Here is a 15,137-nt window from a genome sequence, read left to right as displayed (position 1 = left end):
ACACATACACACGCACTTTTATTTATTTGTTTATGCTGATCCTATATATATATACTCAACAAAAATATAAACGCAACACTTTTGGTTTTGCTCCCATTTTGTATGAGATGAACTCAAAGATCTAAAACGTTTTCCACATACACAATATCACCGTTTCCCTCAAATATTGCTCACAAACCAGTCTAAATCTGTGATAGTGAGCACTTCTCCTTTGCTGAGATAATCCATCCCACCTCACAGGTGTGCCATATCAAGATGCTGATTAGACACCATGATTAGTGCACAGGTGTGCCTTAGACTGCCCACAATAAAAGGCCACTCTGAAAGGTGCAGTTTTGTTTTATTGGGGGGGGGGGGGGTTTCTTTGCCCCCCCCCCCAAAGAAATCTTAAAAAATTGCCATCTCAAAACCCTTTCACTGGTTCACTGGATTTATATTAAATTTGATACGGACATCCCTTGTGTCACTATCTAGTCATGGTAAGATTACTTTCTGATTGAATCCCTGCAGCCCCCCCAGGTGCTCCCAGAAGGGCCAAAATATCATTTTTCACACTTTTCCATATACTGCTGAAAATCTATCCATGAAACTACTCTCTAATTTTGCATAAATATTCCATGGGAGACTGCCTACAGACAAAAAAAAAAAAAAAATCAGTCAACATTTATTTATAAAGCGCTTTACAGCACCGACTGGTGTCCAAAGTGCTTAACATTAAAAACACAAATTCACAAAATAAAACACATATAGAATAAAATTTTAAAACAACACATAAAAAAAAAACAGAACATGTCACCTCCCCACTAAGTGTTAAAAGCCAGTTTAAATAAATAAGTCTTTAACTTAGATTTAAAAAGTGCGAGGTCAGGAATGATACGTAACTCAAGAGGTAGCTCGTTCCACAGTCTGGGGCCAGCTACCGCAAAAGCATGGTCACCCCAGCGTTTATATCTTGACCTTGGAACATCTAAGTAAAGCTGACCAGATGCCCTTAATGTCCTACTTACTGTAAGTGCGCAAAGTTAAAATTTCAGACAACTAGGGAGGTGCAAGGCCATAAATAGCTTTAAAAACAAACATTAAAATTTTAAAATCAATTCTAAAACGAACTGTAAGCCAGTGGAGTTAGTACAAGACGGGCGTAATATGCTCACGTCTAAAAGTGTTTGTTAAAAGATGAGCAGCAGCATTCTGCACCAATTGGAGACGTGCAAGAGACGACTGATTAATGCCTGAATAAAGTGCATTACAATAATCAAGTCTGCAGCTGATGAAAGCATGAATGGCTGTCTCAAGATCACATCTACTGAGAAAGTGCTTTATTTTAGCCAAAAGGCGAAGTTGGAAAAAACTAGCTTTGACAAAAAAAAAAATCTTATTGCCTTTGAATGATTTTGAGGGCCTCCCATGTTCCCCAAAAGGGCCAAAAATGACATTTTGCACACTTCTCAATGTACTATTTCATGCCATTTTCCCCATATTTGGTCAAAACGACTCTTTCTTTGTCCAAATGTCTTCAGGATTTCTTGACCCTATTTTTTAGCAGACATCTCAGTACACACACACAGTTGCACATTTCACCTGCCATCGGCACCAGCATGTGAGACGGCGCTTACAGAATACTTTTGATCTCATTGGTCCTTCATGTATAAAAACATAGTCACAGTCTTTGATCAATTCTCTGTTTTATAACCCCTCAGTGTCATGATGACTTACAGATCCGCTGCTGAAATTGCTTTGATTTTCCTCCACCTGATCGCTTATCTGTCTGTGTATTAATTAGTGCGTCATTAGTGCACCATTGGTGTTATTCATAGTAGACAGCTATGTTATCAGTCTGTACCCTTTCACAGGTATGCCATCATATGTGGAATTATGGCAGACTATGACACAATGCAGAACAAGATAAAGAATGGATACATCTTTAAGGTAAGTTATTGGCTGCCAGACTTTGGGTTGGGGCAGTCTGACCCAGTGGGTTAGCATGGGGTTTCCCGCTGCAGAGGGTTTTGAACTACTGGAGGGGACAGCTTAATTTTAACAAAAGCTGAACTTATTCACGTGGGAACAGATACCAAAGGTCCTTTGATGTTATAGTTGTCAAAATCATGTTAGCTTTATGTTATTTTAAGAGAAGAACATGTGAAGTAAGTTGATAGATTACTGAAGAGAAACAAACACACACACACACACAGATATATATATATATATATATATATATATGTATATATATATGAGGTCTGTTAGAAAAGTATCAATCAATCAATCAATCAATTTTTTTATATAGCGCCAAATCACAACAAACAGTTGCCCCAAGGCGCTTTATATTGTAAGGCAAGGCCATACAATAATTATGTAAAACCCCAACGGTCAAAACGACCCCCTGTGAGCAAGCACTTGGCTACAGTGGGAAGGAAAAACTCCCTTTTAACAGGAAGAAACCTCCAGCAGAACCAGGCTCAGGGAGGGGCAGTCTTCTGCTGGGACTGGTTGGGGCTGAGGGAGAGAACCAGGAAAAAGACATGCTGTGGAGGGGAGCAGAGATCGATCACTAATGATTAAATGCAGAGTGGTGCATACAGAGCAAAAAGAGAAACAGTGCATCATGGGAACCCCCCAGCAGTCTACGTCTATAGCAGCATAACTAAGGGATGGTTCAGGGTCACCTGATCCAGCCCTAACTATAAGCTTTAGCAAAAAGGAAAGTTTTAAGCCTAATCTTAAAAGTAGAGAGGGTGTCTGTCTCCCTGATCTGAATTGGGAGCTGGTTCCACAGGAGAGGAGCCTGAAAGCTGAAGGCTCTGCCTCCCATTCTACTCTTACAAACCCTAGGAACTACAAGTAAGCCTGCAGTCTGAGAGCGAAGCGCTCTATTGGGGTGATATGGTACTACGAGGTCCCTAAGATAAGATGGGACCTGATTATTCAAAACCTTATAAGTAATAAGAAGAATTTTAAATTCTATTCTAGAATTAACAGGAAGCCAATGAAGAGAGGCCAATATGGGTGAGATATGCTCTCTCCTTCTAGTCCCCGTCAGTACTTTAGCTGCAGCATTTTGAATTAACTGAAGGCTTTTAGGGAACTTTTAGGACAACCTGATAATAATGAATTACAATAGTCCAGCCTAGAGGAAATAAATGCATGAATTAGTTTTTCAGCATCACTCTGAGACAAGACCTTTCTGATTTTAGAGATATTGCGTAAATGCAAAAAAGCAGTCCTACATATTTGTTTAATATGCTCTTTGAATGACATATCCTGATCAAAAATGACTCCAAGATTTCTCACAGTATTACTAGAGGTCAGGGTAATGCCATCCACAGTAAGGACCTGGTTAGACACCATGTTTCTAAGATTTGTGGGGCCAAGTACAATAACTTCAGTTTTATCTGAGTTTAAAAGCAGGAAATTAGAGGTCATCCATGTCTTTATGTCTGTAAGACAGTCCTGCAGTTTAGCTAATTGGTGTGTGTCCTCTGGCTTCATGGATAGATAAAGCTGGGTATCATCTGCGTAACAATGAAAATTTAAGCAATACCGTCTAATAATACTGCCTAAGGGAAGCATGTATAAAGTGAATAAAATTGGTCCTAGCACAGAACCTTGTGGAACTCCATAATTAACTTTAGTCTGTGAAGAAGATTCCCCATTTACATGAACAAATTGTAATCTATTAGACAAATATGATTCAAACCACCGCAGCGCAGTGCCTTTAATACCTATGGCATGCTCTAATCTCTGTAATAAAAGTTTATGGTCAACAGTATCAAAAGCAGCACTGAGGTCTAACAGAACAAGCACAGAGATGAGTCCACTGTCCGAGGCCATAAGAAGATCATTTGTAACCTTCACTAATGCTGTTTCTGTACTATGATGAATTCTAAAACCTGACTGAAACTCTTCAAATAGACCATTCCTCTGCAGATGATCAGTTAGCTGTTTTACAACTACCCTTTCAAGAATTTTTGAGAGAAAAGGAAGGTTGGAGATTGGCCTATAATTAGCTAAGATAGCTGGGTCAAGTGATGGCTTTTTAAGTAATGGTTTAATTACTGCCACCTTAAAAGCCTGTGGTACATAGCCAACTAACAAAGATAGATTGATCATATTTAAGATCGAAGCATTAAATAATGGTAGGGCTTCCTTGAGCAGCCTGGTAGGAATGGGGTCTAATAAACATGTTGATGGTTTGGATGAAGTAACTAATGAAAATAACTCAGACAGAACAATCTGAGAGAAAGAGTCTAACCAAATACCGGCATCACTGAAAGCAGCCAAAGATAACGATACGTCTTTGGGATGGTTATGAGTAATTTTTTCTCTAATAGTTAAAATTTTGTTAGCAAAGAAAGTCATGAAGTCATTACTAGTTAAAGTTAATGGAATACTCAGCTCAATAGAGCTCTGACTCTTTGTCAGCCTGGCTACAGTGCTGAAAAGAAACCTGGGGTTGTTCTTATTTTCTTCAATTAGTGATGAGTAGAAAGATGTCCTAGCTTTACGGAGGGCTTTTTTATAGAGCAACAGACTCTTTTTCCAGGCTAAGTGAAGATCTTCTAAGTTAGTGAGACGCCATTTCCTCTCCAACTTACGGGTTATCTGCTTTAAGCTACGAGTTTGTGAGTTATACCACGGAGTCAGGCACTTCTGATTTAAAGGTATCCGACCTTTTTATTTTTTTCAAAAACCATATGGATTTGAATCACGTGTGATTGCATCAGCCATGTTGTGGCTGGGGTGCCTGGCTGGCTTTTGTTTCTGTCTTCTGTTTTCTGTCTTCTGTTTTTCCTTCCAGGTGGCATGCGTTCAGGACTGAGTGGCCGTGTGGCTGAGTTATTAGGACCTCACCCTGATCACCTGAGGCTGGTCATGTGCAGCTCGTCAGGACTCACAGCTGTGGTGCATCTATATGGATTGGGGCATGGTTGCATTTAAGTCTGGAGTACACAGTGTGTATTTGCCAGAGACTCGACCTTGTGACCAGACGGGTGAGATCGACGTTTAGAGAACCATCTCATCATCATGGACGCAGAGACCATACCAGGTTTGATGCCATGGTCTGTGAAAGAGGAGGGGGTGAGGTCTCACGCTCGTCAGCACACTTCCTGAGGTACTTTAGGTTTTGTGACTAACATGAGTACAGTCAGTAAATGTGGTGTCCCTCACACCTTATTATATTGAGCTGTTATGTTAGTCGTTTAATCAGCTTCCACTGCAGTGGAGAATTGAACCGGGTGTTCCATGCCTGCAGGGTGGGAAGCTGATTGGTGATTAAGCCAGGAAGTGTTTGCTGTTTATGTACACCTTTGAGTGGTCTCTCTGTGTGTGGAGTGGTGGACTCACATGATGGTTTCTTCTTTCACAGACTCGGTTTGTCGCGGCCACCTGGGGGGTGTCGGCGGGGTCCTTGGGTCCGAACTGTTCTGGCTCCGGACCGTTTGTGCTGCTGGGAGCGCACCGTTCTTCCACCTCGCCAGACTGCGGACTTATTTGTTATTAATTAAGCACTCACTGTTATGTCATTAAATTCTGTTATCCTTTGAACCGTGCTCTGTTTCCTTTATGCTGGGTCCTACTTCAAACACTGGTCGGTACTCCGACTGCGTCCGACACATAACAGTAGTCTCTGGCCAATACATCACGGACCCAGCGGTATCAGAGGCGGTACTGCGCCGGGAAGGCGGCAGCAGACGTCAGAAGTTATCCGGATCAGTTGCGGGTGCTCTCCGCCCGGATGGTGCGTGTCGGAGAACCGATTATTGAATAGTGATTTGAGCTCTCTTGCAGCCGTGTTCCTGTGGTGTTGCCTTATCCGTGGGTTGTTGTGGAGTGTGAATAGCGACGGCTTCGCGTCACACTTCGACCGGATAAGAGGTAAAACGGGAGCTGCATGAGTGTGTCTTTAATGGGTGAACGCGCACGGCGGAGTTCTGTGGCACGGGTCGCTGTGCTTCCTGTTGTTACAGTTGTAGCCCCGTCTCCCCGGGTGAAGATAGCTACTGCGTCTGTTGTGTAAGCTCCGGCGTAATTTAGTTGAAGCACATTTTGGTTGTGTGTTACACGTAGCTGCGCACAGGGAAAGCAGCGTGAGTTGTTTTCTCGGTTACCAAAGGGGTTTTTTATTTTTAGCACTTTGGCTCCCCCTGTTGGTGACTGAGTCACATTACCGTTATAGCTCTTAAGGTGGAACAGGTGTGTTCCATTTGTTTGAGCTTAACGGTATAAGTCACTTATTAGTTTTGTGTTGGTTCATTTTTTGTGGGGGTTTTTTGAGTTGGTTTTTGGGTGGGATTTTCTGCACTATTAGTGTTCTGGGGTCGTGACCGTGCAGGCTGTCTGGAGCATAGAAAGGACCCAGGTAACTTTATGTTAGTCTGTTAGTCTTTCTTTTTATTTCTTTTGGTTTCACCTCCCAGGGTTTGATGGGACGGTCCTCTGTGGGGTGATGGGGGGGGGGGGGGGTAATTGGGTTGTTTTTTCTTTTTTCTTTGTTTTTTTTTTTGTTTTTGTTGTGCCCTCTCTTCTCCTCTGGCTCCAGCCGTGTGAGCCGTAGGTTGTCGGCGTTGCTGAAGTGGTGCAGTTTAGTTATGCTGGGTGTTTCCCAGGTAACCTCTGCACCCGGGGGGGGGGGGGGGGGGGGGGGGGTTCGGGGTGTTGTTTTTTTTTTTGTTGATTCCCTGTTCCACCTCCGGCTTCAACGCGCCTTTGAGCCGTATGCCATCGGCGTAGCTGAGGTTTGGGGCAGTGGAATATACCCGCAGCTGGTGGCTGGTTTGGAAGTTGGAGGGGTGGCGCCGTTTTGTGCCGTCTGCCATTACCGCTGTTCCACTCCTCCCGGTTGACTTCTGGCGTATAGTCGTGGTTGGTGACACTGGACGTACTTCCAGTTTCCACTGCGCCGAGGGGGTGGGGGTGGGGTTGTTTTGTTTGTATGTTTTTGTTTTTTTTTTCTTTTGTTTTTCCCCCCAGTTTCCGCCCTCAGGGTGTGACTGTGGTGTCCTCTGGGGGGGAAAGGGCTGTGGGTCCATCTAGCCATAGACGGCCGGGGCTGGGTCTGTTAGTCATGAGGGGGGGCGTCTCCTGGGGTTTGATGGAACGGTCCTCTGGGAGGCGCTGGGAGTCCCCGTGGGTGACTTTGGATCCCAGAGGGACCTCGGCTGTGGTTATTACTCCTGGAGCTGGCGGAATGTCCTCTGGGGCGTGTTGATCCCTACATGTCGTCCTGTTAGCGTTTTTCTTTTGTTTGCAAGCTTAAGTTTGGGTTGTGTTTTTCTTTTCTCCTCTTCCCGGGGTTTGATGGGACGGTCCTCTGGGGAGGGGGGGGTGGTTTGGTTGTTTGTGTTTGTCTTTTTTGTTTTATGACTAAACAGACTTTAAACATGGTCGGACAAAGGCTGACCGCACAGGTTCAAGAACTCCTGGCCACACCTGTGCAAATTGAATGACAGAAACAAAGGCAAAGATGCAGTCAGAGGAGAAGACGTCAACAGTTCTGTTAAATGAAGATTCAGTTGGAAGATGAATGCAGATACTGTTTCCAGCCATGGTCCCTGGAGGGGGGTGTTTTTCCTGGGCCAGGTTTGTGTGGTCGCCGGGAGGCTTCCCGTGAGGGTGGGGTGCTGTTGTGGCTGGGGTGCCTGGCTGGCTTTTGTTTCTGTCTTCTGTTTTCTGTCTTCTGTTTTTCCTTCCAGGTGGCATGTGTTCAGGACTGAGTGGCTGTGTGGCTGAGTTATTAGGACCTCACCCTGATCACCTGAGGCTGGTCATGTGCAGCTCGTCAGGACTCACAGCTGTGGTGCATCTATATGGATTGGGGCATGGTTGTGGCTGGGGTGCCTGGCTGGCTTTTGTTTCTGTCTTCTGTTTTCTGTCTTCTGTTTTTCCTTCCAGGTGGCATGTGTTCAGGACTGAGTGGCTGTGTGGCTGAGTTATTAGGACCTCACCCTGATCACCTGAGGCTGGTCATGTGCAGCTCGTCAGGACTCACAGCTGTGGTGCATCTATATGGATTGGGGCATGGTTGCATTTAAGTCTGGAGTACACAGTGTGTATTTGCCAGAGACTCGACCTTGTTACCAGACGGGTGAGATCGACGTTTAGAGAACCATCTCATCATCATGGACGCAGAGACCGTACCAGGTTTGATGCCATGGTCTGTGAAAGAGGAGGGGGTGAGGTCTCACGCTCGTCAGCACACTTCCTGAGGTACTTTAGGTTTTGTGACTAACATGAGTACAGTCAGTAAATGTGGTGTCCCTCACACCTTATTATATTGAGCTGTTATGTTAGTCGTTTAATCAGCTTCCACTGCAGTGGAGAATTGAACCGGGTGTTCCATGCCTGCAGGGTGGGAAGCTGATTGGTGATCAAGCCAGGAAGTGTTTGCTGTTTATGTACACCTTTGAGTGGTCTCTCTGTGTGTGGAGTGGTGGACTCACATGATGGTTTCTTCTTTCACAGACTCGGTTGGTCGCGGCCACCTGGGGGGTGTCGGCGGGGTCCTTGGGTCCGAACTGTTCTGGCTCCAGACCGTTTGTGCTGCTGGGAGCGCACCGTTCTTCCACCTCGCCAGACCGCGCACTTATTTGTTATTAATTAAGTACTCACTGTTATGTCATTAAATTCTGTTATCCTTTGAACCGTGCTCTGTTTCCTTTATGCTGGGTCCTACTTCAAACACTGGTCGGTACTCCGACTGCGTCCGACACATAACAAGCCAAGCTTGAACCTTTGTGCACATGCGTGAGTTTTTTCACGCCTGTTGGTTGCATCATTCGCCTGTGAGCAGGCTTTGAATGAGGTGTGGTCCACCCCTTCTCGTCTATTTTTTATTGCGTATAAATGTCTGAACGATTTGGAGCTTTGCTGCATCAATTTTTTTCCAGAAACTGTGAGAGACCTCCAGGTGGACACCGTTTGGAAAATTAATATGGCTTTCAGGGACGATTTTATGGGGATTACACAGATTAAGGAGTGATCCAGACAGTTTAAAGACCGCCCACAACTGCTGAGAGTGCGGCGCGCTCCCAGCCCCCATCGACAGGCTGACACCCCGCTGGAACAACCAGATCATTTCCAACGTGAAGGCTTTGTTAATCCGGGACATCGTCTGACTTTCACAAAAAGGCTGAAGATGTGGACATCAGCACTTTTTCGGTACATTCCACCGTTACAGGAGTTTTTTTCATGGAAAGAAAAGCGGAGGGACACGCCACGGAGCCGTTCATTACGCGGGACAAAACCACCTCCGTGTTGGTCTCACAGGACGGCTTAAAGGTGGATTTCAGATGGATTCCGGTTGCTTTTCAGTCGTGTGATTATCCGATTGTGATTGTGCATGAGCTGGACCTGCCCCAACATGTCCTGGAAGGCTTCATCACGGCGTTGCTTTGTGACATGCAGCTCCACCACAACGCGCGGAATTCCTCCGCACGTCTGTCTCAATCGAAAAAATGCTGATGTCCACTCTTTTCACAATTCCTGTGCTAGTCAGATGACATACCGGATCAAGACAGCATCCAGTTTAGAAATAAACGGCACATTCCACTGTTACAGGAGTTTTTGTCATGGAAAGTCAGACGAGGTCCCGGATCAACAAAGCCTTCACGTTGGAAATGATCTGGTTGTTCCAGCGGGGTGTCAGCCTGTGGATGGGGGCTGGGAGCGCGCCGCACTCTCAGCAGTTGTGAGCGGTCTTTAAACCATCTGGATCACACCTTAATCTGTGTAATCCCCATAAAATCGTCCCTGAAAGCCATATTAATTTTCCGAACGGTGTCCACCTGGAGGTCTCTCACAGTTTCTGGAAAAAAATTTATGCAGCAAAGCTCCAAATCATTCAGACATTTATTCGCAATAAAAAATAGAAGAGAGGGGTGGACCACACCTCACTCAAAGCCTGCTCACAGGCGAATGACGCAACCGACAGGCGTGAAAAAACTCACGCATGCGCAAGAAGTTTCAAGCTTGGCTGATGCAATCACACGTGATTCAAATCCATATGGTTTTTGAAAAAAATAAAAAGGTCGGATACTTTTCTGACAGACCTCGTATATATATAGTGCATCCAAAACCTGTTCACAGTGCTTCACTTTTTCCATATTTTATGTTAAAGCCTTATTCCGAAATGGAGTTCATTAATTTTTCCCTCAAAATTCTACTCACAACACTCCATAATGACATTCTTTTAAAAAGTTTTTTCTTTTTTTTTGTTTTATTTTGTTTTTTTGAACATCAGAGCACAAACCAAGCATGAAGTCAAAGGAATTGTCTGTAGACCTCTAAGACAGGATTGTCTCGAGACTCAAATCTGGGGAAGGGTACAGAATCATTTCTGCTGCTTTGAAGGTCCCAGTGAACACAGTGACCTCCATCATCTGTAAATGGAATAAGTTTGGATCCACCAGGACTCTTCCTGGAGCTGGGTGTCTGTCTAAACTGAGCCATCGGTGGAAGAAGGACCTTCGTCAGGGATGTGACCAAGAACCCAATGGTCTCTCTGTCAGAGCTCCAGCATTCCTCTGTGGAGAGAGGAGAACTTTCCAGAAGGACCACCATCTCAGGCCTGTATGGTAGAGTGGTCAGACGGAAGCCACTCCTTAGTAAAAGGCACATGGCAGCCTGCCTGGAGTTTGCCAAAAGGCACCTGATGGACTCTCAGACCATGAGAAACAAAAGTCTCTGTTCTGATGAAACAGAGATTGTACCCTTGGTGTGAATGCCAGGCGTCATGTTTGGAGGAAACCAGGCACCATCCCTACAGTGAAGCATGGTGGTGGCAGCATCTTGTTGTGGGGATGTTTTTCAGTGGCAGGAACTGGGAGACTAGTCAGGATTGAGGGAAAGATGAATGCAGCAATGTACAGAGACATCCTAGATTAAAACCTGCTCCAGAGCGCTCTTGACCTCCGACTGGGGCAACGGTTCATCTTTCAGCAGGACAGTGATGCTAAGCACACAGTCAAGATATCAGAGGAGTTGCTACAGGACAACTCTGTGAATGTCCTAGCATGGCCCTGCCACAGCCCAGACCTGAATCCGATTTCTGGAGAGATCTGAAAATGGCTGTGCTGCGACGCTCCCCATCCAACCTGATGGAGCTTGCGAGATGCTGCAAAGAGAAATGTGCAAAACTGACCAAAGATAGGTTTGTCAAGCTTGTGGTATCATTCAAGAAGACTTAAGGCTGTTTTTGCTGCCAAAAGTGCATAAACAAAGCAAAGGAAATGAAAATTTGTTTATGTTATGTATGATTTATTAGTTTTTTTTATAATTTTGCAAAAATTTCAAAAACAAAGAACTTTTTTTATGTTGTCATTATGGGGTGTTGTGAGTAGAATTTTGAGGGAAATAAATTCATTCACTCAATTTTGGAATAAGACTGTGACACAACAAATTGTGGAAAAAGTGAAGTGCTGTGAAAACTTTCTGGATGCACTATAAATCATGCAAACTACAGGAACACACTGAGATGCAATTTATTCCACAAGATCCAAAATTTTGTCCGGCTACCTACTATATCCTGCATATTTTAGATGTTGTCACTGTAAATATGCATGAATTGTTTTTCACAAAGATCCATTTAATATATCATCCAAAAGGGACCTTGAAAAGGGGAGTGTAAAAGAAGGTGACTGCCTTGTAAATGTCCACATTCTTGCATAGTTCATGGTATGTTAACATTGTGAGATAACATTTTCTGTATACTTTGGGCAATGGTTCACCCTGAGATTGGCTGCTTATTCCCTTTCTTCCATTAGACCACTCCTGCATTCATTCAGTCGCATAAAGTAGAGGGTGGAACATAGCAACGTACACAAAGCAGCTTACCCAAACCACTGTGTACCTGCACGTCTCTTGACAGGTGAAAGAGGGAGATAGAATAGATATGAGGTGAAAAAACTGAAATGTGAAGAGTGAGAATGGAAAAGTAAGAAGGAGGGTGCGTGACAGCCCGGCGTCTCTGGTCGCCTGCTACGATCGCGTGTGTGATCTGTTTGTGAAATAGTTCTGAGTTGGTGAAGCAGCACAGATCAGGTCAGGACAGACGGCAGTGGAAACAGCAGCTGTGTCATGAATCAACAGTGAAAATCTTCTCCCTCCCTGTCTGCGTCCTCTTCCAGGATCATCTGGATAAAGCCATTGAGCTGAAGCCACATGACCCCTTCTCCTATTACCTGCTTGGCCGTTGGTGCTACGCTGTATGTGACCCTCCGTCCACACTCTTACACCCATCTGTCTCTGTTGTCTATCTCCACATTGAGAAACTGTAAATTTGCACAGACTGACATATCTGCATGGTCTCTTGACTTTTCTAACCCACCCACAGTTTCCCCTCATTCATTCCCACTGTTTAAGTTTCTCTCAAGTTTGTTTTCCCCTCTGCAACAGTGGCACGCAATGCTATAGGGAGTTAACATCGGCTATTGTTAGCTTTCAATCAGATTGTACCAGAGAGATTTTCATCCTGTTTCGATTTCATTCTTTCAGTCCTCAAAGTTGTTTTTGATGCATTTAGTAATTATTTCCAAGAACATTGCGTTTACAGGTTAAAGTCTAACTGAAATCACACAAGTCAAGGCTTTTAAAATTTAAGTCAGGTTGAGGCTGGTTTTTCAGATGTTTTGTTAATATGTTTTATTTTGTGGGTACATGTCTGACAGCTGAGCTGACAGAAGCAACAGAAAACAATGTTTTATTGTTTTAAAAAAGCAGCACATTATCAATTGTAGACAGGTTAAAATGTGTTCTGTGCTACGACTAATAAGCTAATTGTCTAACCTCTAAACAGATGTTAGTACACTTTTTTCCCAGTTTGTTATATGCAGTGGTGGGCACAGTTCCGCTAATCTGCTAACCGATAATTATCGAAGCTAATGTTTTCATTATCGGATTAGTTTTTCAGATAACTTTGAAAACCATCAGCGGACTAATTATCTTCCGAAAAATTTTGGTCCGATAAATTTTAGACCGCCAACCTATTTTTGCAGGTGTGGTGAACAAAGCTTAGTAGTTACAAATATTTATGAAGTCCAAAATCAAAGATTTGTTTGAAATGTTTTGATGCACAGCACAGTAGATGCACAGCTCTATCCTCTGCAAAAAGAGGAGAGCTGGTTCCAGGAGAAACTGCTCTATTCTCTGCAAGCAAAGGAGAACTGGTCACAGAAAAGAAAAGCTCATTTCTTTTGACCCCATACTGATGTGCTGGCAATATCACCCAAGTCATCCAGAGGCATACAGTTTTAACTTATGGTTAAAATTTTAACCAAACTAATTTCGGAAAAGTTATTTAAATTAACATCAAGTCTGAAGTTTTATAAAGTGAAAATATCAGATATATGTTTTAGTTTTAAAGTAATGCACTAATTTTGAAGGTTTTAGTGTGGACATTGTGCCAGCACAAAGTGTATTATTGGTAACCTCAGTACATTCACGACAAAGTAAATGCATTTGAGACACTCTGATCAGGCTGCCCACAGACAACAGCATTAAACCCTTTGTATATTGTGCCTGAAACTCTTGTGAATATATTCTCTGGGTTTATAGACATTGTTATTGTGTTTGTTTTATGTAAAAATGCCAGAAGAAGGTCAGGTTGCTTCTCCATTATTTTCAACTGGAATTATTGTGAGCTGCAATGCTTCATGTTCTTTAGCATCTTGCTTTCATCAAACACTGATTGTCCTCTTTGTTCCAGAGTAATATATATAAATGGTCTGAAATTCAGTTTGCGTTTATTAAATTCCACGCATCTTAAACAGTAGCAGACACGGATGGATTATTTATTTTTTTTTGGAATAATAAATGATGCGTATGAAAAGTGCAAGTTTTCAGGGTGTCTACTGCCATCTATTGGCCAGTAGTGTTCATGGCAGTATTCGCCATAAGTACTAAGCGGCTGGGCACCAGTAGATGGCAGTGTTCTATTTATTTTGACCCGGGTTATATCAGATGGTTGTCAAATCAGCTTTTTGGCTTTTGGCTTATGGCTTTTTTTGTTTACAAATAAAAAATTTAATATTTTACAAAAGCACATTTATATGTAAACACCAACACACACACCTCACATTTTTACATAGAATGAATGAGTCAACCAGTCAGTGTTAGCAGAGGCTCATTTACCCATAATCCCTTTGGTATCTGTCAGTGTTTGTTACAGAACTTCAGAGTTAGTGCATTATTTAAAATTAAAAGATATATGTTGTATTTTAACTTTGTACATATGACAGACGTGACATTAATGGAGTTATTCTATCTGTATTAATTTTATTTACACTTCAAAACCATAAGTCAACACTGCTTTGTTTTCCAAGACCTCCGCCTCACGGCAACCCTGCTATTGAGTAGAGAGTTGAGCTTTGCTGCTCCTCTCACCTGCTGCACTGCTACAAGCTATGAGGTAAACAGGAGCTTTCAGCAGTGGGCAGGGCGCTCAAGGACAGAAGTGCTGACTCATTGTTTGGGTCTGTGGTCAACTTTGACGCTACCAGAAGCGATTCAGCTTGTTAGTTGCAAGTGTACTGGAGACAATACTGAAAGTTATTGGTTATCAGTTAGCTGTAGCTTCTGATAAATTTTTGGGTGGTTTATCAGTTTAGCTTCATAAAAGATAACTTTTCTAGTTAGCTTATCTGTTATCGAAGCTAACTTTTTGGTTAGCTGTGCCCACCACTGGTTATATGTGGATTTGTCTGTATCTTATTTACATACATTACATACAAAGACATGAAATTAACAAGTTTTGTCCCTTTTTCATAAGAAGTGTTTCTCAAAGGAGAGCACAAGGCAAGCTTAATATGTCTTAAATGATGTCCAAACTCACTTTGTTGCCATCGATACCAGGTTTGTTCCCAATCCAAGATCTACGAGGTCTGTCCAAAAAGTATCGTACCTTTTTATTTTTTGCAAAAACCATATGGATTTGAATCACGTGTGATTGCATCAGCCAAGCTTGAACCTTCGTGCACATGCGTGAGTTTTTTCACGCCTGTCGGTTGCGTCATTTGCCTGTGAGCAGGCTTTGAGTGAGGTGTGGTCCACCCCTCTCATCGGATTTTTATTGCGAATAAAAGTCTGAACGATTTGGAGCTTTGCTGCATCAAATTTTTCCAGAAACTGTGAGAGACCTCCAG

General features: G+C 43.2%; 1 protein-coding gene across 2 annotated transcripts in view; it reads left to right on the top strand.

Moving 5' to 3' along the window:
* The window catches only part of LOC117523519 (regulator of microtubule dynamics protein 2), a 143,139-nt gene that overhangs the window by 92,621 nt on the left and 35,381 nt on the right, over nucleotides 1-15,137 (top strand). Inside the window, exons 6-7 of one of the 2 annotated variants that reach the window (XM_034185074.1) lie at nucleotides 1,854-1,929; nucleotides 12,126-12,203. In XM_034185074.1, the coding sequence (XP_034040965.1) occupies nucleotides 1,854-1,929; nucleotides 12,126-12,203 (154 nt within the window). The remainder of the gene's footprint in view (nucleotides 1-1,853; nucleotides 1,930-12,125; nucleotides 12,204-15,137) is intronic. The other variant, XM_034185075.1, reaches the window with a different exon arrangement.

The sequence above is a fragment of the Thalassophryne amazonica genome, chromosome 13 (assembly GCF_902500255.1).
Source record: "Thalassophryne amazonica chromosome 13, fThaAma1.1, whole genome shotgun sequence".
Classification (NCBI taxonomy): Eukaryota; Metazoa; Chordata; class Actinopteri; order Batrachoidiformes; family Batrachoididae; genus Thalassophryne; species Thalassophryne amazonica.
The sequence above is the reverse complement of the archived record's forward strand: the minus strand, read 5'-3'. Positions and strand labels throughout refer to the sequence as shown.